Source organism: Phoxinus phoxinus (genome assembly GCF_949152265.1).
Source record: "Phoxinus phoxinus genome assembly, chromosome: 14".
Classification (NCBI taxonomy): domain Eukaryota; kingdom Metazoa; phylum Chordata; class Actinopteri; order Cypriniformes; family Leuciscidae; genus Phoxinus; species Phoxinus phoxinus.
Genome location: NC_136889.1, coordinates 31,199,707 through 31,225,372, shown reverse-complemented (window position 1 = coordinate 31,225,372; position 25,666 = coordinate 31,199,707). Strand labels below are relative to the sequence as shown.

The following is a 25,666-nucleotide window of genomic DNA, read 5'->3' as shown; positions in this document are numbered from 1 at the left end:
CTCAGCATTTTAGCAGGCAACAATTTTGGTATTGATAACATAGGGAAAAACTGCCATATAGATATTTTAATATTATCTCATAATTTGGCAGCAGGTATATTAGTATATACCTCATATACCTGCTGTCACTTTAAGACCTGACACAGGGATCTATTATAATGTTACACAAGCGTTTTCTTTCTCAACTGTTTATGTTCACTAAAAACATAACTGACTGTGTTTACGTGAAAACTCGCCAAGACCGGCATTTTGACATTATTTTGTGTGTATTTGACTGTTTAAGTAGCCTGGATAACCAGACCTAATTCAAATGACTAATGAAAATCGGCCAGCTCGAGGGGAAAAATCGAGGGGAAAAAATGCGAAATTTGCATTTGAAAATCTCACTGCACGCAATTGGCTAACACTACGACCAATCACAACAACACACAGTCTAAGCTTAGCTACCAGCGGAGCTAACTGGCAGATTATAATCTTGCCGTATCCGGTCGGCAAAACAGCAGAAACGTCTTTCTTGCAAAGGACCGATTCGAGCGCCGTCTTCGGTTCCTCTTTTAGAGAAAAAGCCAAGTCTAAATCTTTCATTGTAGCGCCCAAAGCCGTTTCGAACAACTGGTGTTCATCCACAGCCATCTTGCAATGTTTAAAAGAGAGATTTATTTATCCTTTCGGAGAATTGTTCTGTGCCATACATACATGTCTGATACAGTTATACAAAGACAATATGAGCATGACTTCGACGTCACAGCGATGTCGTCATCGGTTTAGCTCGCCTCTAGCCCGCCTATATCAGATAACCCGATGTGATTGGTGCAGCTGAGATAGAGGGGCATATTTAATGAGCATTATTACTCGACACCAGAGTAACTCGCTGAGCAAATTCAACTTGTGCTCTCGCGAGAACTCTGGATTTAAGTGCAATAAGCAGTGAAAAATAACTCAATTTAGTACTAAGAGGCGGCTTTATGTGCGCACAAAATCTGCAGGAATGAGTAAAATTATGCATTTGGTTTGCGGGTGTTATTGTCAAACCCTGTATCTATCAGTAAAATATGATTTCACAGTCCGCACTACAACGCCGTCTCAGTGTGGACACAAGGTCAAAACGAAGAGAAAAAGATTGTACACAGATTAGTGTAGACGTAGCTCTAGTCCAGTGTTTCCCAAACCCGACCTGGAGATTCGCTACTTCTACTCATCTTGATATCTCCCTGATCTACTGACCACACACCTGGGTCAAATCATCAGCTCATCAGCGGAGTCGTGAGCTGAAACGGGTCCGAGAAGGGAGACATCCAGAACGTGTAGAGGAGGCATGTTTCAGTTACTGTATGTATATGTGTGTGTGTGTTACCTCTTGGCGGCGGAGGAGAGTGTCTCCTTCTTGGCTATAGACACTGTGGAAGTGTCTCTGTGAGATTTGCGGCCGCTGGAACTGCCGTTGGCGATGCAGGACATCGAGTAAGCCTCACGCAGCGCGGTCTGACCTGCAGGACACACGACACACAGCACTCAGTCCCGCTGACACCGCAAAACAATCGCTGAAATCTAGGGAATATGTTGGGCCATTTACTTTACTGTAGACCTTCCCACACCTTTTGACTTTTAATATCCATGAATTGTCCAGTTGGATAAGCATATATATATTTTTTTTTTTTTTTTTTTTTTTTTATGGTAGAACTTTACAATAAGCTTTCCATTGTTAACATTAGTTAATGCACTGTGAATAAACACCTTAAATGTAAATTGTTATACGATTTTTTTTAAAGCTGAATATAGCTTGAAAGCTTTACATTCACTATAGAAATTTTCAGTCACTTCTGATTTAAGATTCTATTGATTTCTATGACGCTAGCATGCTTGAACTAATGAAATAAAACCTGATTAATGGTCAGGGAAGACGGAGAGACAGGAGAGACCGTAAAGAGAGGCAGCTTCCAGACAACTAAACTGGATTAGTGCTCTGATTTACTAGTCTACCACTGAGGATTCAAGAAAACAACATGATATCTCAACTTTGTAATCTTAATGCCATGACATTCATATAAGTGTGTGTGTGTGTGTGTGTGTGTGTGTGTGTGTGTGTGTGTGTGTGTGTGTGTGTGTGTGTGTGTGTGTGTGTGTGTGTGTGAGTGTGAGTGTGAGTGTGAGTGTGAGTGTGAGTGTGCGTGTGAGTGTGCGTGTGCGTGTGCGTGTGTGTGTGTGTGTGTCAAAATCATACAGTCACTGCTGGAAAAGATGCTGAATGTGCAGGACCTGAAGGGTTTTCTGGAGAACGGTGCTCAGTTTAATGGCTCAGGACAAACAAGCGACTCACAACCATCACACAACATCAAAACAGCCTCGGATCATCCAGGGAACGACACACAGTATAAGACTGAAGGCTATGTAAACATTGGAACGGGGTCATTTTAATAAATGCTGCTATTTTTTTTGTCTTGTGGACTACAGTATATCTATATGCAAGCATATTTTGGGTAAAAAATAACATGCAGTTTGTATGATCCCTCTTATTTTGTTCAAATAATGAACATTTTGCAGATTCTGCAAGGTGCATGTAAACTTTTGTGCAAAAATGTATTTAACATTTTGGGGTCAGTAAGATTTGTTATAAGACATTATATGATAAATAGTTTTATCCAGCAAGTATGCATTACTTTTAACAATAATGACAGTGAATACTATTTCAAACAAAATGTGGTTCATTTGAACTTTCTATTCATCAAAGAACACAAAAAGTATAAAAAAGCAGCGCAAAAAAAAAAGACATTGATGATAATCAAAAATGTTTCTTGATCATCAAATCATCATTTTATAATGATTTCTGAAGGATCATGTGACACTGAAGACTGGAGTAATGCTGACAAATCAGTTTTGAACAATAGAACTAACTATTTTAAATTGTAATAAAACTTCAGTTTTTACTGTATTTTAATTAAATAAATGCAGCCTTGGTGAGCATAAAAGACAAAAACTAAAACGTATACAAACCTAAACTTTTCTTAACATACAGTGGGGTCCGAAACACCAGACCACAGTGACAATCTGAGATTTGTTTTGCATTTGAACCTGATTTTGAATGCATTACGCTAATGTAAACTCCTGAAAATGGTAAAAGCCGTAAAAGGCAAAATATTTAGTTTTTTTTTTTAATGGCCTTACATTTTAATCACAAGTCACTGGTCAGGAAATTAGCAAGAATTGCACAAATGCTGTGAAAGAAGAAACTTGGCACCGAATAGCCTTCCCAACTTGCAGACAGGAAGAGTCGGTGTCGTTCCACTCAATAGCTTCATACATCTTCCAGAGTATGTGCGTTTGAGTTTAACTATAGGGTTCAAATCTGGCCAAAACATGACTACTTCGTAGTCTCTGCAATATGGGCAGGAGCATTGTCCTGGTGAAAAATAACATCTGATCATTCCTCTTTCATTTGTGGGAAGCAAGACATTCTGCAATATTCTCCTGCGCTCTGGAGCATTACAATACTTTTCACAGTACAGTAGCTCACCAAACGACCATGCTTCACTGTGGTAGAGATGCAGTTATTATTATTATATTTCTCAGCAGATTTTTGAAGACAAAGCTCTCGAGCTTCACCATGCAACTCGTGTTTCAGTGCGATTCATCACTCCACACACAACTTCCCATACTAGCCAAAAACTGCATTCGGTCTCTGATGCTTTTCTGAGACAGCAATGGCTTTTTAAGTAGAGCATTTGCTTAAATTTGGCCAATTTCCTGACCAAAAATGTGATGTTAAGACAGTTAAAAGCTTTGTGTTTAGTATACAATGCTATGCAGAAGTATAAACGAATTTCTGATGTCTGGATAGTTGACACACAGACACTAGTCTTTAACTCCACACAACAGGCCGAGCTTCTCACGCTGAACTCCTGTGATTGCAATGGTTTGCATCAGCTGTGCTATTTAAAAGTCTCTTTGAAACGTCTCTTCTCTTGACCTCTGCTCTGAGAGAGTTAGTGTGTGCAGGATTCAGATGATCACAGCGTACGCGTGTGTGTATTATCAGGAGGCGGCGATGCGATGTCAGAACCACATGGCTCCGTTTCACGCTCCATTAGCCCACAACAAAAACACACAGTGTGTGGCTGACCTCATCAGACCGCTGAGAGTGTGTGTGTGTGTGTGTGTGTGTGTGTGTGTGTGTGTGTGTGTGTGTGTGTGTGTGTGTGTGTGTGTGTGTGTGTGTGTGTGTGTGTGTGTGTGTGTGTGTGTGTGTGTGTCTCAACAAAACAACTAGCGCTCTCATTAATGCCTGGCCCAGAATGACCCCCGGGCAGGTTTCTTTAAAAACTGAATCAGGATGTTTATACACATCAACAATTTTAACAAGATATCTAGTTCTCTTGGTTTATTCTTAGATTAAGAAATAACTCTAGCCTCATATATATTGTATATTTTTCTGTGCTGATTTTATGGGAAAATTCTGTGGAACGAATTTTAACCACGGTAAAATGAGACAAACAGAGCTGAGAGTTCACTCCTATTGGCTACAGTTACAGAGAACTATTATGTTGATAAATCAACTGATTCAACATTAATTGGAGCAAATTAACTTCAGCTTTTGCATTAGACGTGCTAATAACAATACAGTCAAGAAGAAAAAAAAACATCTTACAGATATTACAGACAAAAATATATATTGATCAATATTACTATTTAGGCTATTGTAAAATAAAAATGTATTTATTTATGCATTTGGCAGAGACTTTTATCCAAAGCGACTCACATTGTGCACTTCCTGGGAATCAAACCCATGATCTTGCCATTGCTAGTGGTATGCTCTACTAGTTGAGCTATAATAATAATAATAACAACAACAATATATATTTAACCAGGATTACAGGTACAAAAAAAAGGGGGAAATGGATAAGTCCACTTGGGAATATTACTCTTCTGAGAGAATATTTAAAATGTAAAACACATTTGGTGCTTTTTAACCACAGTCATATTACATTTCAGGCAAATTACTGATAGTTGAAAATTAGCCAAGATATTTAATAAACAATCAAGCATCCATCATCTGCATACATTTTGCATATGGAAGCCAGTGATTATAGTTTATAAAGTTATGAATATAGATTTGTTTTTTTTACCTAAGTGCTTCGCCTCAGAAGGCCTTTATAACTTCATAAGTTTTAAATATGTTTTAATATAACTCCGATTGTGTTTGGCTGGTAGAAGAAAGTCATGTACACCTACAGTAGGATGGATTGAGGGCGAGTAAATTATGGGATAATTTTTTTATTTTTGGGCGAACTATCCCTTTAATCCTTCATCCTGTCACTACAGATCATGCTGTTTAGATCAAATAAATAATGAATGTGTGTGTGTGTGTGTGTGTGTGTTGTTCAGCGAGAGATGGCTTTCAAGTTTGAGCATTCAAGCATAAGATGACCTTCTTCCTGTGTACACTACTGTACTACACTATACTGTGTGTGTGTGTGTGTGTGTGTGTGTGTGTGTGTGTGTGTGTGTGTGTGTGTGTGTGTGTGTGTGTGTGTGAGTGTGTGTGTGTGTGTCTAGTCAGCACAGCCTCACAGGAAGTCCTTATGTGACCCAACTCCAACAGGAAACCGAGGAAATATCTGCCTTCCATCAGAAGTCTCCGAAACCCACTGGCATTCTCCATCACTCTCATGCTTAAAATACAGCAAACAACTGCAGCATGTAAAGGTAAAGTCCTTCTACATCACATTCAGTGTTCTCCATATGAAAGAAGACACTCTTATTAGCAATAAAACACCTCCGTAACAGCCACAATAAAGCACACTGCCTTCCTGACCCACACATCTTGCACAATAATCAGGAGTTGTCCATCAATATTTATCAGATTAACTGCACAAACAATACATCAAAGCCCAGCATTCAGCGGCAACGCTTCTCTCCTCAGTGAACCGAGTCCTTTCACAGAGACCGTCCCGAGGAGAGACTGAGGTTTGGGAGACGACCGGAGTGGAAAGAGTGAGAGTTTGGGGAAAGATACTAATGTGGGGGATTATGGGAAATGAGGGGGGATAGATATGGGATTGAGCAGTGAGTCAGCCTTGAACTCACATCAACATGGTGAGAACGATTGAGGAATGAAGGAGAAGAATGGGACATAAGGACACAGAGGGAAAATACGGGCAGTGGGAAGAGAAGAGAGAATATCCGGAGAGAAATATATATTTATTACTGTATATAAAAAAATCTAAAAGTGTTGTTATTATTATTGTATTACACCAATAAGTGCAAGTGCCTAAAGTGTTGAATATATTGTCATACAGAAAAGCACATTTGAATGTAATGAACATTTAATGTTAATAACTCCTAATTTATACACTACCGTTCAAAAGTTTTGGGTTGGTGAGAGTTTATGTTTTTGAAAGAAGTCTCTTCTGCTCACCAAGGCTGTAAAATACAGTAAAAACAGCAATTTTGTGCAATATTATTACAATTTAAAATGACTGTTTTCGATGTGAATATATGTTAAACTGTAATTTATTCCTGTGATTAAAGCTGTATTTTCAGCATCATTCCTCCAGTCTTCAGTGTCACATGATCCTTCAGAAATCATTATAATATGAGGACTTGATGCTCAACAAACATTATTATCAATGTTGAAAAGAGTTGAAAACCATGATGAATTTTGTTTTATTTATTCGTTGATGAATAGTAAGTTCAAAAGATCAGGGTTTTGTAATATTATAAATGTCTACACTGCATGTCTTTAATGCATGCTTGCTGAATAAAATTATTTTCTTTAAAAAAAAGAACAGTAGCTTATAAGGCAAAGATAATATTGTGACAGCGGGACTATGTTGGAACTGCTTAACAGATATTCCATCAGGCTTTTAATTATTAAAATACCATAAGAACCATTCTGAGATTTAAAGCATTGTGTCGAATTCAAATAGTTGCAGTTTGAAGCCCAGATAGATCGATTTTAATTCAACAGTTTTAAGTATCTTTTGTTTTAAAAATATGCCACAATGAAAGCACCAAATTAAAAAAATCTGATAATTTTCATGTAAAAAAGAAAGAAAAGTACAATAGAAAAGAAGCCAGGAGAGATGATCTGTCATTAATCTTACAACTTACATTTTTTTAGTAATGATTGAGTCTTCATGCTTAAAATGAATAATATCATTATTTTGCGGTTTATTTTGGCAATTAGCCCGCAGTTTTGATGACTACAACTGTGGAAAACAGTCATAATAAAGAAGGAGTAGTGCTGTGTGTTGAGTCAGAGGCTGGCCGTGCTTCTGATGCTTTCGTCTGGCAGTCGCTGTGTGTGTTGGGCTTGGATCTGTGTTTTGTTTAGAGGCTTGCTTTCGGTTTGCCCTTTTCATCGCTCACTGACTCAGAATTGTTATTTCTTTCTTTTCATTTGGTAAAATTGTTTCTAGGCTATTTTTCTTTTCACTCTATTTTGGAATATGTATATACAAAAGTAATAATATGTATAATATAAAATAAAATAAAATACATTGGGGTTCAAAGGTTTGGAATAATTTGGATTTTTTTTTTTTTATGTTTTGGAAATAAGTCTCTTCTGCTCACCAATGCAACATCTATGTGTTGAAAAAAACAGTAAAAACTGTAATATTGTGAAAAAATATTACAATTTAAAATAATTGATTTATATTTTAATATATTGTAAAATGCAATTTATTCCTGTGATGCAAAGCAGAATTTTCAGCATTGTACTTATTATCATAATCATCAATTATTTTTAGTGCTTAATTATTAATAATGGTTCTTATTATTATCTATGTTGAAAATAGTTTTTGCTGCTTAATATTTTTGTGGAAACCATAATCATTTTAGTTCTGGATTCTTTTATTAATTTGTGTGGAATATAAATCTTTTGCAACATTATACATTTCTTTACTGTGATTTTAATGCATCCTTTCTGAATAAAAGTATTAATTTCTATCTTTCTTATCCCAAACTTCTAAATGGTAATGTATGATGGTTTCCACAAAAATATGAAGCAGCAAAATGGTTTTCAACACTATCAGAAATGTTTCTTGAGCGGCAAATCTAAATATTTTTCATCAAATAAATGCAGCCTGGTAAGCATAATAGACTTCTTTCAAAAACATAAAAAATCTGAAATTATTCTAAACCGTTATATGTATAATAAAACAATAATAAAGATAACACTGCCTACCCCAAGTCTTATTTTAGTAGTCAAAAACATGGAAATAACAAGGAACTTCAGGCCTGGAAAAATCTGAGCAAAATCTTCTAAAGTCATGGACATTTGTATAATGAATATAAATTGTTCTGTTTTTGTTCTGCTCTTCATATTTCATTTTCAATAAATTTAGCCCTTTGTTAGTGCTGGCGTTAAGTAAAATATTCATTCGTCTGTCTGTTGGTCTAATTGGATACATTCGTACACTAAAAAGTACAATTATTCAAATCCATTTTTCCAAATGTAAATCTGTGTGAAATGGTGTGAAGGATTTCTGACTGGAACATGAGGTCTAGAGCGACCGCATCTTCAGTCCAGTCGTGGATGTGTGTGAGGCGTCACTGAAACACACAGTTCTCCGGGAGACACAGTCCTGCGGATCCCACAGTGACCCAACAATGCCAGATTCTCCAGCTCTTCAATCTCTCCTGTCTTCACATGCACAATAAATCATTCTCTTCATTCGTCCACTGTCATTCCTGGTAGCCTTCAGTAAATTAACTTTTCTAAGAAAATGATTCATAAAACATAAATATCAGTTGACCCTGTGTTTACTTAGCTTGGCTCCGCCCTCCTACGTACTTCCGCTCAATTTTCATTTTCCTTCAGTACTAGGTCTGGGATTGTGGTGTATTCTTGCGTTTTCTCCGATCAATGTTTTACAGGTCCAATCAGCAAACAGAGGGAGTGGCTGAGAACGATTACGTTGAGGTCGTGCGCTAGTTTGAGTCGTCATACGTCACGACCAAACGTTAGCGATTGGTTATGGCAGATCCAGAGTGACTCTGGGCAGATCCAATAGTTTTAAACTTCAAGGAAGTTAACGCTTGTCAATGGAGAGAGGCCAGACTCTATGTACAAATGAAATGTACGAGAGTCTAGTAGAACCAGGCTAATGTTTACTTGCCTCGCCGACACAGATGACAGTGAAAAGACTGAAAGTCAGAGGAGGGGAAGAGACAGGGCGAGATGAGAAGACTGAGAGAAATGTGATGAAACGTGATGAAGATGAGGAGAGAGCAGGAAACTATTATTATCCAATCTTTATGGCCTTCTAATGTCTTAAATTGCACATATGTAGATCAGAGAAATCGACATTTTCTTTGGCATCTCTTCACCAGATCAAGTTTGGGACCTCAGTGATTATCAAACCCTGAATAACGGGACCATGGGACGGCAATGTAACATGCTACTTGGAAAAAACCCTTATGGAATAATGCAAACTGTTCATTATTTCCAAAAAACATACGGTACCAGTCGATGAAGAGGCACCGCTCCAAACTCGAGTCATTGGCCGAGTCAGCTGTCAACATTGGGCCGCTCAAACACACAGAGCAATGTTGTGTTAGCGCCTCACTCTCAACCACTGAATGACTGACTTAAACGCCTCTACATATGAAACTAGGAAAGGATAAAAGTGTTTCAACATCAGAAAACCTTTAGGTTGCATGTGTTTGCGTGTGTGTGTGTGTGTGCGAGAGAAACGGGGAAGGAGGCAGCCAGTGTGTTTTATACGGTGTGTTAAACAGAGAACAAAGTGAAGTCAGTTTTAATGGTCAAACATTAAAATGCCTTCCCTCAAGCAGCCCCCAAGATCACACGCTCTCACACACACACACACGCGCGTTCACACACTGACACACACACAGCTGCTATTCAAATGGAAACGTTCAGCGCCGTGGGTCAAGGATGGATTGAAACCGTTAACAGATCCTGGTCTGGCAGCGCTCCTCCACTTCCTCCGTGTAAACAGTGTGAGGATCACTGGAGGCACACACACACACACACACACACACAGGTTACCTTTGCTGCTCTGCTGTTTCTTGGCAGCGGTGGCGTCCTCGGACTGAGCCAGACGTCTGAGCACATCTGCCAGCGCAGCCTTCATCACCGTCAGCTCGTCCTCCTGCTGTTGAACCCGCAGCTCCAGAGACGACAGCCGGTCCTGCACGTCTGAGGCGCTCGCCGCTGAGATGCTGTCATCTGGCACACACACACACAGAGATGCATTTCTCATCAGAGAGGACAGATACATGATGTAGAAGTACAAGATCTTGACCAAACATTGATGCACCTTAATGGAAATGACACCACAACAGTCAATGCAAGAGTCCAGCACTCTGTAAAGTCTCCTCCAGCACATCACACACACTCTCAGTGAAGTTAAGCTCTGGACTCAGAGGAGAAAATGATTCTTCATGCTCCTCACAACCGTTCTTTCACAGTTTAAACCTGATCTTGACATTGTCATCCTGGAATACGGTCATGATGTGTCTTTATTAGGGCTGTCCGTTAAACGCGTTATTAACGGTGTTAACGCAAACCCATTTTAACGGCGTCAATTTTTTTATCGCGAGATTAACGCCTAGCAAACTTTGTAGTTTTTTTCACATGCTTTTGCAACAAATAGTAACTTTATTAAAACTACAACACCACACTGGATCTAGCTAGACCAGAAACAAAACAACAGGCGCCGCACACACTTGTTTGGGTTTGCGAGCCGCCAAAGAGTGGACGAGAAGCACAGAGCCGAGCCGCGTCTAGGACAACTGAGCGCGTCTAGCACATCGGACGCGCACTTTCTCAGTCTATGGCCAGCAATAAAAACGCTGAATGGCGCTGCCGGTGTGTGTACACTCATAGAGAATAATGTGTTCGAATTTTAAATACGAGCCGCTGCGCGACGCGGCGCTTCTCGTCTGAACGTTACGTTTTGAGTGGATGAATGATGAGCGCGAGACGCCGAAATGGAGGCCAATAAAGATTCTGAATGGAAAGTTTACTTTTAAAAAGTTGCCAAATGGTTCAATTGACAAGACCAAAGTAATCTGTGTGTTGTGCCGTTGTGAACTGAGCTATCATCGCACACGTCCAGTCTGAAATACCACTTGATGGTCAAGCACACACACACACACACACAGCTGATGCGTTTCTACGCCCACTCGTCAATATCAGTAACGTTACCTCGTCAGTATTTCTGTCACCCTTTTATTGATTGACAGTGTTACATTGTGTGAGAGATTATTTGCTCCAAGTGAGAATGTTAGTGTGAAATTGAACACATGCCAATGTTGTTTTCAATAATAAAAAAAAACATTTGCACAAAGCAAGCCGATCCACTTTTCCATGTTGATAAGAGCATTAAAATGAGAAAAAAAAAATAATGGGACAAAATGAAATCAAGAGACATTTAGAATAGATAAAAATGTGCGATTAATCGCGAGTTAACTATGACATTAATGCGATTAATCGCAATTAAATATTTTAATCGTTTGACAGCCCTAGTCTTTATACATGGTTGTTTAATAAATGAAAAGCCACACACTCCATCAATTAGGGGTAGAAGAACTGTTACCAAACGCATAACGCGCTAGAAACATAATAATCACTGCATATACAGACAACATATATATTTTTCCATTACCGAGAGAAGAGTGATTTCAGCAAATGAAAGTGTAAACTATTCCGCAGAACTCTCCAGTGTTGTGTTGATTTAAAACAATCCTCTGTAGTCTAATGAATATATGCACAGAACAGAAGTCAGAGAACACACGACCATATAGAGCCTCATCGTAGCCGTTCTTCAACGCACTTGCCATCGATAAGTCCCAATCCTGAAGACCAGACACCAGCAATGTCAACACAAAGCGCTTGCGGCCGAACTATGAATGAGAGTGAGAGAAGAGGGCAGCACAGCTGATCAGTTACAGATTACATCAGCGTAAGCCTCGGCTCTCTCCTCTGCCGTTTCAGCGGCTGCAGCTTTTGCTGCTCTCTGGCTTGTCGGAGAATATGAACACTGAAAAAACACTCATGTCTTTCTTCTGTGGGAAACAAAAGAAGAATTCTGGTGACCAAAACAGTTTTGACTTTTATAGTATGAATATCTTCTTGTTTTACAGAAGAAGGAAGTAATTTGGAATGACATGAGGCTGATCAAAATGTTGATTTTGTGGTGATTTATCCTTTAAAGGGGTGGTTGAGTATGATTGAACTTTTTTAACTTTAGTTAGTGTGTAATGTTGCTGTTTGATCATAAACAACATCCTATAATGCCCATGAAATGGGCATTATAGGACCCCTTTTAAGTGTTTGTTCGCTGCAGAAGGTCATCAGTATTCCTGGAGCTGCAGCATTAGAGGACATCAGTGCTGGGTTCGGGATGGGGGGGCATGGGCTGCCAGGCGTTACTGTGGTTGGGACTTATTGCTGGACTGGTTCCCTGATCGAGGAGGCCCAGCATTCTCAGCTGCGGTTAGCTCGTTTAAGGGGCATAAAATACCATATAACAACTCAAACTCTCACACACCAACACATCTCGGATCCAAGCTTGAAACCAGACCGTAGGACATTTTTACACCACTTATAAATCACTGGAAGTACTCACATTCTCACCCACACACAATTTAAACAAACAGAACGCATGGGCGCAAATACGAGAAGCCTATTACCACACCGCACATCCAGTCAAATTCCCCACAGCCTTAATGATAACGGAGCCTGCAGTCTTCAGGTCGGTGAGGGGGAGGAGGTTCAGACACACACACACTCACACACACACACGATTATAGTGACCAAAATTATCTTCAAAATTATCACAAAATCATTTAACCAAGTTTCATATTGAAAACCAAAAAAAAAAAAAAAATACAATTTTGTAAACTTTTTGTTTGCATAAACATGCTAAAATGACTAAAAATACTAATATTAACAATGATGGTTGGATTTTAAATGAACAGCAAATGTCTACTAACATGTACTACATGTTCAATTAAACTTGACAAAAAGTTTTATATTATGATAAACCACACATTTCAGCCTTAAACCATTTTTAAGAAAAGGGATGAGTCAAAATGATAACTGATTATAGGTATTTTATCTGCTCTGTGGATAATTCTATACCCTATTATCCGAATTGTTTAGATTTTCAGAATGCACATTACCTTTAACATTAAAATTTACAACAGTGCATAACAACTCCACACACACTGCACGCTGTCTGTGTGAGACTGCTGCTTACTGTGGTAATCAAACACGGCTTTAATGATATTTCATTTTATGGATTTTATTGCCGTTTATCATCAACCGGTAACCATTTCATCCCAACAAAAAATGGACTCTCTGTGCACTCTAACCCAGAGTCCATTATTAGACAAAAAGCCGAAGTGCATTAGCTAGATCCTCCGCCAACAGCTGCGCTAACACACTTTACAGTTAGTTGTTAGCGCAAAGATCAATCGGTCCAATCTGGCAACAGCAACCATGGATTCAATCAAACTCCTGGAGCCGTCCAAGCCATCGTGAGTCCGAGACGCCAATCCAGCGCAAACTACTGATCGATACTCGGTCTGTCAGATCCCTCTCGCTCCTGCCTCTGTGGATCACTAATACTACCATTAATCACCTTTGTGCCGTTTGTTTCGTAATTTCCTTTTTAAGGTCGACATCTGAAGGCCAGATTATTGCAACATGTCAAAGAATAATCAGTGGTGAATATCTGTTGCTATATCACCGTGAAAAGCCAGCTGAATTTGACATAAAATGTGTTTGTCTATTTGCGACTGATAATGGCAGCAGTAATTCATCAAATGAAGAAGGCAAATTGGGATCAGAATTCCTCCCTCGGGATCCACATCAGGATGCTAAGCCAATAGCAGAGTGACGACGGAGACTATTTCTGAGGCAGAGTCCAACATACAGCTTCTAGTTCACAGAGATGTTCTTTGGAAGATCAAACCTTAATATTGGGTTGTGCCTTCACAAGATTTGCAATGCTAATCTCACGCTACATTTGAAGATTAAACCATTTTACGCCAGGTACACACTAAGCCATTATTGTCTTGAGTGACGTTTAGTTGAATAAGTTTAGCATGGCATGCAACCAATGAATTGCGTGTTTTTAAATGCTTAAACGGTGGAGTAGGAGTACCTAAGGGGACATGATGATAGAAAAACAAGAGTTTGTCAGCAAACACAAAGTTTCTCAGGGGAACACAAAGGCATTGAAATATTATTTTCCATCTGATATTCATTTCCATCATCATGTCCCCTTAGGGGCTTCGTACATTTAATCGTGCATACACTGTAAAGGTGAGGTGGTGACATTATACAAGAACATACTAATTCAGTCTTTCTATTTCCAAATGCCATGCTTAATTCAATGTTTTACTTGCCAATTCTTTGCAGTTATTTGTGAAATTTACTAGCTATTTCCAATTGAAAATTGTTTCAAAGGAAAATCTACATCTTTTTTTCCACTGTAGTTAGAATAGCATTAGCAAATTAATGGGCTTATCAAGCTTGACAAGGAAGGAGAAAACATTGGCTGTTTTGTTGTCAAAGTATAAGCGTGTCCAAACTCAAATGCAATATATTTTGGTGCAAATGTATCTGTACTAACAAGCTTAAAAAGCAGATACCAACGCAGAAAAAAATTGTCTAGATTAGTAAATGTCAATGTTTGACTGTAAAGGTGCAGCCACATAATTATATCACTGTTCACTGAATTTTTTATTGCAAAATTCAGTCAACTCTGGAATTTTTTCACAGATTTCGCAACAGGTTCAAGTTGGTCATGTGATCCGCCACGTAAACCAACAGAAAGCTGCTTGTTTTGAAAATTATTTCTGTGAGCTTTTTGCCGGCAAAATGACAATGTGACCGCCATTACTATTCACGTTGATACGATTAGCAATTTTGATACGTCAAGTCATCACTTGTCCAAAGAACAATCTGATGTAGAGTAGTCCAGAAACAAAAACCACTGACCTAAAGAACCAGAACATGAGTGAATGCTCACAACACGCACACACACACACTTTTATGGGACAGTCCATTGACAATGATTTCTTTGTCAAATGTAAATGCTTTATCCAAGTCAAAAATGTAAACATCTCAAGGTTGCAGGAAGTATTTAATAAAATCTAAAGTCTGGAGGGCTGCAAAACAGCGCAATATTTCATTTGCTTTCCCTGCCCGCAGTTTCCTCCCAGTCTGCAGGTCCTTCCTCTCAAACCATCTTATCTCAGCGGCCCATGGAAACATGGAGAGGGCAAACGTTAATAACACAATGCATTTCTTTGAGAGGAAATGGCTTTGGGAGGTTGTTTGATACTGGCAGTTCGTACGGAAAAAAGCAGGGCAGAGCGAGCGCGCTAAAAAGTAAGAGGAAGGGAGGGTTTGAGGGTGGCGGAGTATCCCCAGGTAACCTCCACCGAGTATATCAACGGCGTAAGGTTTCTCCAGAGTGGGGTACACCCTCCTCTACACTTCTACCCATGATTCCTTGCAGGCTACAAGAGGAAGGAAGGCCTGCGCACATGTCATATTTCACAATAGCTTGTCACATTCCTCAGTTTTCTCCCCCACCCCTTCAGCACGTACACCTAAACACACACACACACACACACACACACACACACACACACACACACATTCCCTCAGAATGAAATGGATTTATCTCGCATAAAACACGTGCTAACGTCCCATGCTCAGACCAGAGATCAGCAAACGCTCACACACACAACTCCAGAGAGATCCTCGATTCGCTGCAGGACAGTCCCGTGGCGCGCGGCCAGATCGCGCGCTCGTAAGACGCTTTTGGCATGCTTGATTCCTCCATGGAGGAAGTCCTCGGGGTTAAATGGCAGATTTGGAGCCGAGATAAGACTCAGTTGTGCAATCAGACACATTCAGGCTCAAGTCACACACAAACACACCGTTCGCCAGCATTGATTGATGTGTCTTGTTAATGTTTAGCATTTGCAACACTTATTCATAACAGATAGCCTTGATAATCTGTCGTGGTGTTTAGTTGCGCGCTTCCTGAGTACGAGATAAGGATTAGATGAAAGCAAAGACTGGTCACACACAGAACTAGTTTGGACTTGACCCTCGTGAAGCAGTAGAGACGTCTCTTAACTGGCAAAAAGAAAAAAAGAAAAAAAGAGACAGATCAAGTCGCGCTGACGGTGATGATTAAAACACTTTGCACACTTGTAAACTGGAGTAGAGCACAAGGCTGCACATGTCTAAACTGGTTAAGTGTATGTGTGAGTCTTATATGGTTTAGAAGACAAAACATTTAACTGAAGTCGGGTTATTATACACTCACATGCATGCCAGAACTAAATGTTCAGTGAACACTTGAAAAGTACTATAGAATTATCATGTTCGTTGGACCCGATGGAACCGTCGTGCTCTTTTTTGGTAATGCCAATTTAATTTTATATTATAATACACTTTATTTTACACACACACACTTACAGTGTAAACTTAAAGCACTATAAGGTAGCTATATGGGTTAAGGTTAAGTTTAGGGATAGATTTAGAAATATAACATTTATTTTTAAATATAACGTGCTTTGTACTGTCTAATCCCTTTAGACATAACGGACTGTGTTTACATTAATTTTGCGTCATAAAAGCATGAGATTCCTCTAAGCACATGCAGCGTCATCACACATCTGCGGTTATCAATCTCCCACCACTAATATATATATAGATATATATGTATATGTATATGAGTGTGAGTCAAGATGAAAGTGGATTAAGGGAGATTTCACTAATTTGACCATATTAAAGGGCACCTATTATGACATTTAAAATGTTCCTAATGTTGTTTAGGGAGTCCCCAACAACAGTTTTACGTGCATGCAATGTCAAAAAACACTTTTGTTTTCGTATAATATGCATTTATTTTTACCTGATTTGCTCACCGACTCCCAAATGATTCGTTCAACGACTCGTTTTCCCAAACCCCTCCTTTGCGCGACGCTAATCTGCGATTGGTCAGATGACCCAGCAGTGTTTACAGAGATAATACTTATTGTTTAACACGGAGTACAATGATGCTTTTATCAATTAAATCGTGTTATAATAATGATTATAGTCCACTGCTTTGTAGTTTGTAGTAAAAAACTAAAAATAAGATAATTTAATGTTATGTTAGCGAGCATAGCCCAGAGTTCATATTGTAAAAGCACAATCAGTCTTTGTTTGCGTTAGCCCGATGCATAAACATAACGTTTTTACAAAAAAAAAAAATGCAGTTACGTTACTACGAGGTATTACTCTATTCTTTAAGACAACTCCGAAAACAACGACAAACACTTCACATATCTCAATACAATTGCCATTGAAGACCTAGAAGCTAAACGGTGCTTACTCAACAAACAAAATAATTATTAAGCATGCTACATAAAACATAAAAGCAAAAATTATTAATAACACTTACAGGTTGTGATACGGAGGAGGAAGCTGATGCAAATACACTTGGAACTGAACCTTCCTTCAATATCAGCCGGCTCGCGAATCCAAGTTTGATTGCATTTAAAAAGATCCAAGTTTGTTTGCAATCGTCTTCAAAATGGCGCGAACAAAGCACAAGGCTCAGACTATACTTCTGTGGTATATATGAATTGTAGCCACTTAGTCTTCAAATGCTCCTCCTTGGGCAGATGAAAAAAGTTTGCTTTTGAGCCGCACTTCAGAACACAGCGTCTCGTCGCCATGATATTTTCCCTGGCCTTGGAGCGCAAGAAGTGGGCGTATCGTATTCAAATAACTTGACAAGTTGACGTCATCTAGTCAAAGAAAAAGCTTCGGTCTTCTAACGATTCATAAAAATGACTCCGAGTCGACTCTTACTTTTGAAAGACAATAACTTTATATACGATGCACTTTCATATTTCAAACTTTGCAGGATGTTTTTGTTCACTTAGATCTATGTTACACACTACATGAAAGGTAAATTTCAAAATTCCATAATAGGTGCCCTTTAACTATATTGTTTATTTGCGAGTGGGAACAGAAGAGGTCTTCAGATCGGCTGCTGTCAATCTGTCCAGTTAATTATGTTTAGACTGATTTGTTAAATATCTGCTGATTTTGACATTCTTCCAGATTATATTTTACACTACAGGGTGTAGTGCAGTAAGTGTGGCACTTAATCAGTGTATGTAGAGGCAAACCGTTTGTCCGAAACATAGTTGACAAGCTCACCAGGGAAAACACCTCTTTCTTTGTAATATCAAAATGGAGTTTAATGATTAAGCTTCGCAACTAGCAGATATCTTGCACTGATAAAATATATAAACTTAAACTAATAGTTGTTTTATTGAGAAAGCATATTGTTTTTGCTAATGTGAAAATGAGCCCTCAATTATTCACAGACTCTGGTATGTTTATTAAAGAGATGCTTCAAAGATGGACCAAAGAAAACAGTAGGAACACACCTTTTCTTGTTACCATATTTTTTCAACAATGCATCTTGGTAATAATTGTTTGAAATCGTGGTATCATGGTATTTTTTGAAGTAACTTTGAGTAGTAAAAAAGGACAGTGATACTCTCTGAGTCTGTGCAGAGGTGAGCTCATACAGGAAGTGACATCAACGATGTGGGTGCTAAGAGTGAAAATACTGAAATAAATTTACACTTCGTTTTCATTTTTCTAAGAAAGAAGCGGTGACGACGCACTTCCGCTGAGGGGTGAAATCTCAACTACGTCTGTACAACTCTCAGTTAGATTCACCCCACACAACTAAACCTGAAATCTAACCGGAGATATTCATAATACCAACTAGATCTTTACATTTCTGAAGAAAGCAAAAGAGCCAACCTCTCTTTTTGTAGTGATGTGGGTTATAAGACTACTGTAAATGTACTTGTGACACAGAATCTCTCACACACACACACACACACACACACAAGCACGCAGCTCCAGACAACCTCTGGAGACTTAGTATCATTGTTGCATGCTTGCAATATGAATTATACATAATAAGCCAGCATGTCTACACACAGGGGATTACACACTCATACGTGTGTGTCAGATATGAAAGCACACATATGAAAGCACACATTTGAAAGCACACATTTGCATACAGAGAAGGTTATGAGGTTCAGGAGGGAATGACTTATTTCGATGCCAAGACCTGATTAATGAGTCTTTATGTTTTACTTGAATCAGAGCAAACTGTCTGTTTGAACGAAACTATACAAAACCCTCAACAATTCATTTGCATTTCAAAAATGACTCAAGGTTGAAAACATTTGTGCTGCTTAATATTTCTGTGGTAATCATGATAATTGTTTTCAGGATTCCTTGTTGAATAGAAAGTTCAAAAGAGCAATAATATGATATATTTCACCCAGCCTTTTTCATATTCAATTCTAACCTTCAAAAGTTGATTCCATAATTATTCCATAATCCTTAAATCGATTGCAGAAGTTGTCTGGAAGTCATAAAGGAATACAACACCCAAAAATTAATATTCTGTCATCATTTACTCGCCCTCATGTTGTTCTAAAACCCATATGACTTTCATTATATGGAAAAAGTGTCACCTCTTGAGAAGAAAGTCATTCAAGTTTGGCAAAAGATGAGTCTGAACTTCTAACAGAACATTCATTTTGGGAGAAAAAACCTCTTTAATCAAAGGTTTTGATCAGTCGTTCTGATTTGAAGGGCTATGTGTGTGTGTGTGTGTGTGTGTGTGTGTGTGTGTGTGTGTCTGCAGCTTTGTGAATGAGATTCCTCTGTCTTCAGCAGAATAGCAGACATGTAACAGACATGATTAACTACACCGCACTGAAGCTTCATGTTAATGATTCACTGTATGTCCCGAGGCTCGACACACACTCACACACGCCCACACTCACACATGGATGGGGCCGGGTGTGAGATTAGATGATGATAAGAGGAACAGAGCAGTGTTGTGACATGTGTTTTCACCACCATCTCTCCTCAGATTATGGACAGATTTAGCTGATGCTAACCGACTGTTAAGAGAGGTGCATGCCTGCATGTTGCATGTGTTATCAGGATTAATCATGCAGCCCTACGATTAGCTGCTCGAAGCTACCATAAAGACCAGTTTTACAATACACTGTGCATACTAGCATCCCAGATAACCCTACAGCATTTGCTCAAAAATGTATACACTGCAAGGAATACTGCGTCCCAAAATGCAACGCGTTTAACTTAACCATATAATATTTCCATGTGACTAATAATCCAGAAGTAATTTCAGAGTAATGACCATGGCTGTTCAAATAGCAAAACATACAGTAGTGGCCAAAAGCCAAACTACAGCTACAGGTTTTATTTGACCTACCATGCAAAAAAATAAAAATAAAAAATAAATAATAATATATAGATATATTTATTTTATGAATTTGTAATTTTTTTGCATGGTAGGTCAAATAAAACCAGTAGCTGTAGTTTGGCTTTTTAACCAAATAATTTTGTGTAATAAATACCTTAATTAAGTTTAGTGTTATGTTCTTACCTTATATTTGAAATATTTTCCTCATATTTTGATGGTTTAATTGAACTTGTAGGGTCATTAAAGGATAATTCCGGTATTTAACACCTTGAGTCTATATTGTAGTTTGTTTTGGATGAACAAGAGTGGTGGACAACATTTTTTTGACAATGGTTCCTCTCTCGAGTTTTTGACTATAATAGAAGTGGCCATGGACGCATTTAACATTGGAGTCAATGGGCATGTCCGAAAATGTCATTAAAACAGCCAATAATGTTCGTTTACAAAACTGTGCAACTCACCGAGTGATTAGTGGTGTTCGTTGATGTTCCAGAAACTAAAAGTGTTGCGAAATACAGTTTCTGTCGTGTTTTATTCGTCATTTTGTAAAATCCCATTGAATTCTGTTGAAGGACTGAGTGCTCTTTAATATAAATGCGCTACCGGAAACGGAAAGGGGGCTGTTTACATTTGGTCGATGTAGTCTTTTTGCTCGCTTCCGTTTCTCATAAGGCTAGCGAGCAGAGCAACTGTGCTCCGGGAGAGTAAGCGAAATAAACAAACAAAACCTTCATTAATTGTTACTTGTAATATGAAGTTGAACTCGACTGTGACCGTGAGTGTCCCGCGAGACATAAACATCAGTTATCGCCATCAAGTGGTCGGGAGTGTGCTAACGCTTCAGATTCAATTATTGAGCGGAAGTTACACGGTTGTGAAGTGTCTGAAAAAATAGTTCCACTATAGCAAAATAAACGGATTGGAATCATATATTGCGACGATATATTGTTTATAATCATCAACGAACACCACTAACCACTCGGTGAGTTTAACAGTTTTGTAAACGAACATTATTGGCTGTTTTAATGACATTTTCGGACATGCCCATTGACTCCAATGTTAAATGGGTCCATGGCCATTTCTATTATAGTCAAAAACTCGAGAGAGGAACCATTGTCAAAAAAATGTTGTCCACCACTCTTGATCATCCAAAACAAACTACAATATAGACTCAAGGTGTTAAATACCGGAATTATCCTTTAAACACATCACACTGCAGTGTGCTCGACTTGAGCTTCCACCACAGTGCAACAAAACTGGTAGTAAAATCTTTTGAACATCTCATTACTTGCTCTGCCGACACGATCAAATTTTAACATTGAATTACCAGAAAAATAACTAAAAAGTGTTACTTAAAGTTATCAGTTATGTACAGTTACCGGTAATCAACCATGAACTGACTTCAGCAGAACAACAGCGGAAATGCATAATTTCTCCTGTTATCACTATAAAGCTGATTTGAAACAATAAAGGTGACCTGACTTAACTATCTATGATTCATTTTATTTTATTTTATAAATGTTACCTGGTCACCACTCTCCGAATGAAACGCATCATACTGACGTCATGTGACAGTAGTGCTCTTAAATATTTCTGAAAACCATCTGAACGGAACAATATGTGCCATTTCACACAGTATGTATAACTAATGGTAGGCAGTGCACACTGTGCAGAACGCTAGCATGCACACAGTCAGTGCCAGCGCGTGCCCAAGAATGAGGGTTTGACTCGGTGCATTGTCTTGTAATTATAAAATGTGTGTCTGCATGAAGTGTTAATTATTGCGCAGCAGATTCCAGCATCTTGCCCTCGCAGCGGCTCGGGTTGTTTGGCGCGTGTGCTGACATGTTTGTTTAGAGACATTAGACTGCATTCGGGCCAGCTGTGAGGGTTACGCAGCGGCCCGCTCGCTGATGCTGATGGATGAGTGGATTATTGCACAGAGAACTGCACATCCGCTCCACCAAACCACACATTGACTAAGTCTGCGTTACTTAATAGATAAACATGATCTTATTTGGCATCACTAATAACACATGTCGCCTCCAGCCACCCTGATATATTGTTATCAGCATTGGCTATTCATCGACCACTAACTACCACTGTTACAAACAATAATAGGGCAGATCCACAGGACAGTGATAGTATCAGATACCATTATCAGAATACCACCAAAGTCCTTCAAAGAAGACTACAGAAATACCATATATTATCTGAAAGTCCAAAAATACATAGCCAAAGTTTGTTCTTAATACTTTGTTTGTGCAAACATCATCTAAACGTGATTTCCTCATGATATATTTGTTGTGCTTTTAAAAGTCATTTATATCAGTGCAGACGTCCAGGCATGCATGAGCAGAAGAGCTAGTTTCTATTCTTATGGTTTGGATATCGATTGCACAATTCCAAGCTAACCTCTGACCGCTAGATAAACTTAAACACACGAACACATCCTACACAAACACACACACACACACACGCACACAGCAGCTGTCCATCTGTTAAAGTTGTCTGAGAGACTCTCTGTGCTGGACTCTCGCCTAACATACATCAAATCCACCGCCAAATACAAGCAGACGGTTGTAACAGCACCTGTGTGTGTGTGTGTGTGTGTGTGTGTGTGTGTGTGTGTGTGTGTGTGTGTGTGTGTGTGTGTGTGTGTGTGTGTGTGTGTGTGCGCGCTCACCCATAGTCTGACTCTAAATCTAACAAAACCCTGCTTTTGGGGACATCTTTTATTTATTTTTAATTAGAAAATGCAGTTTTTGCAGAAGATATCCATTAAGGTTAGGAAGTGCTTGGATCGTTATTAATGCGGTATGTAAATATATCCATATAGCACAGTATACCGCCAAAGTTATTGACACTTTAAAGTGCTAAAGAAACATGCATGAATGAGAAAATATTGAGTGGGACCAGCACGTGGTTAAAAATAATTATTAAGCCATTAATAAAGAACTCCATGAGATAGGCTACATGTGATGAATGATACACCGCCAAAGCACATAGTCGGTTATGTCTGATGAGAAACAGTATCTGTAAATCTGTCAATCTGTGAATCTTAAAGTGGCAGCGGCCTAATAAACCTTCTGCAGTCTGTGTCATTCAAGTTAAACAACAAAAGACTGTACGTTCACACCGCCGGCGGCGAGAGCGTCAAATTGGCCGGAAGCCATTCATTTTCAATGAGAGCCGGCGGCGAGCTCCGGTGAGGGCGGCGCGGCGCGTATTGGACGGCGAGAAGAGTTGAAATTTGTCAACTTTATGGTAATAAGCTATGACGCGGTTCGGCGGCAACCAGCGGCAACCAATCGGAATGTAGAAGTCCTCCGCCTGAGAGGATACCAGAGAACACAATCCTGTAAACTTTGGTTCCGACCACATTAGTTCCTAAGCAAAATTATAAGTTAATTATTTCTGTTGAGGGTTTCCCGTTATTGTACGACGTGTCCCTGTTTACATACAGGGACATTAATAAAAAGAACGACGAATGGAAAAAGGTGTCTGAAATTGTTGGTGTTTTGTTACTTTCACATTTAAAAGATTTTAATAGGTTAACTTATACCCTACATGTGGCCAGTATGCACAAAATATGATACTGATTTATGTTCTTATTTGCTTTGCGGCTCCTTTATATAAAGTTTTAAAAAAATCACGCATTCTAAAATCTACGTCAGAGCGCCAGAGAGTCCCGAATCTCACGGTGTCGATAGCAGGGCGGCGAGAGCGAATTTTGCCGCTCTCGCCGGCGGCGGTGTGAACGTACAAGTAAGATGTAATCACTCACTGCTCTTGACTGAATGACTTTTGAATCTTTAATAAGAATCAATTTATATTTAATTCATACAGTGAAGACCAGGCAGTGTTTTATTTTTACATTTACTTTACATGAAAATCAATAATTTGCTATGAAAGCACATGCATTCGTCATCGGAACGCTTGGACACGCGCGCACACACTCACACACACACACACTCACACAGGTATCAGTCGCCCAGTCTATTCTGTGCTATCTGGGTCAAACTAAAACTTATATCATTCAGTTATCGTAAATTATCATTCAACGATTCCTTCATTTGCAATATTTCAACCCTATAGCTAGACATAAAAACAATAGAAGTCTATGGATTGTCCACACACAAGTAAATGTGTGTGTGATGTAATATACATGGGTATAATTATGCTGCATGTCTTTCAGTATGCTTATGAAAGATGTGACAAAATAAAACAACTGAAAGATATATTAGAGAGAGAGAGAGAGAGAGAGATATGAACTTTGATAGTAAAATTGTTACGCAACAGTTTTATTTTCAACACTCTTAAAAACTGAAGTGTGTATTTTCTCCAAGATCGTGTTTTCAAACAGCTTTCTGTCATTCCCCATTGGTCAAACAAACAGAAAGCCCCGCCCCACACCTCTGCCATTGGTTGAGCTCTGAACGCTTAAACAAACAGAGCAATGTTTTGAAAGCGCCACAGAGACTCAGTGTTTACACTTAAAGGAAATAAACCTTTAATGGTTTACTTACAGTTGTCTCCGCATACAAACCCGGATAGGAGAAAGTGCTTTACCAATTTTTTTTTTAAAGATTTCATTAAAGAAGCTTCATCTAAAGAAGATGAGAAAAGAGTGCATCACACAGAAGGACATTTACATAGAGGAGTTTGTGTGTGTGTACCATCTGCAAGGAGACATGCAAACACACTCCATCCGAACACCAGCTGAACACATACATACAGTACACTGCCGGCAGATTCACATATGGTGTGAGCAAAGACACACACGCACGCACACACACACACACACACACACACACACACACACACACACACACACACACACACACACACACACACACACACACACACACACACACACACACACACACACACACACACAGGTTAATCGTTCACTTTTTATTGTTTCGTTAACCAGCGTTTATTACAATGAAAGGAAGAAACACCCTGACCAGAGGCAGTACTCAGCCCACATTCACCACTGTACCTGTGTTTCACATCCTCAGTAGTGCTAGTCTAACCTTACACACACACACACACACACACACACACACACACACACACACACACACACACACACACACACACACACACACACACACACACACTTATGGGGACAGTCCATTGACAATGATTTTATACGGTAAAAAACTGTATTTTATTCTATCCCCTAAATCTAGTCATTGCAGAAAACTTTCTTTTTTTTCATCTCCATGAATGAGACACCACAAAACACACTCTGTACAGACGTGGCATCCCAATAAAAAGCCACAAGACACAGGAACAAGCATCCACACACACACTAGACAAAACTTCATCTTACTTAGAGA

At 39.0% G+C, this 25,666-nt stretch overlaps 1 protein-coding gene across 10 annotated transcripts in view; it reads right to left on the bottom strand.

Annotated features, from left to right (window-relative positions):
* eml4 (EMAP like 4) overlaps window positions 1–25,666 on the bottom strand; it is a 115,279-nt gene that overhangs the window by 43,640 nt on the left and 45,973 nt on the right. For all 10 annotated transcript variants that reach the window (XM_079634681.1, XM_079634682.1, XM_079634677.1 and 7 more), the window contains 2 exons: window positions 10,013–10,192; window positions 1,355–1,487 (listed from right to left, as the gene is read on the bottom strand). In XM_079634681.1, the coding sequence (XP_079490807.1) occupies window positions 1,355–1,487; window positions 10,013–10,192 (313 nt within the window). The remainder of the gene's footprint in view (window positions 1–1,354; window positions 1,488–10,012; window positions 10,193–25,666) is intronic.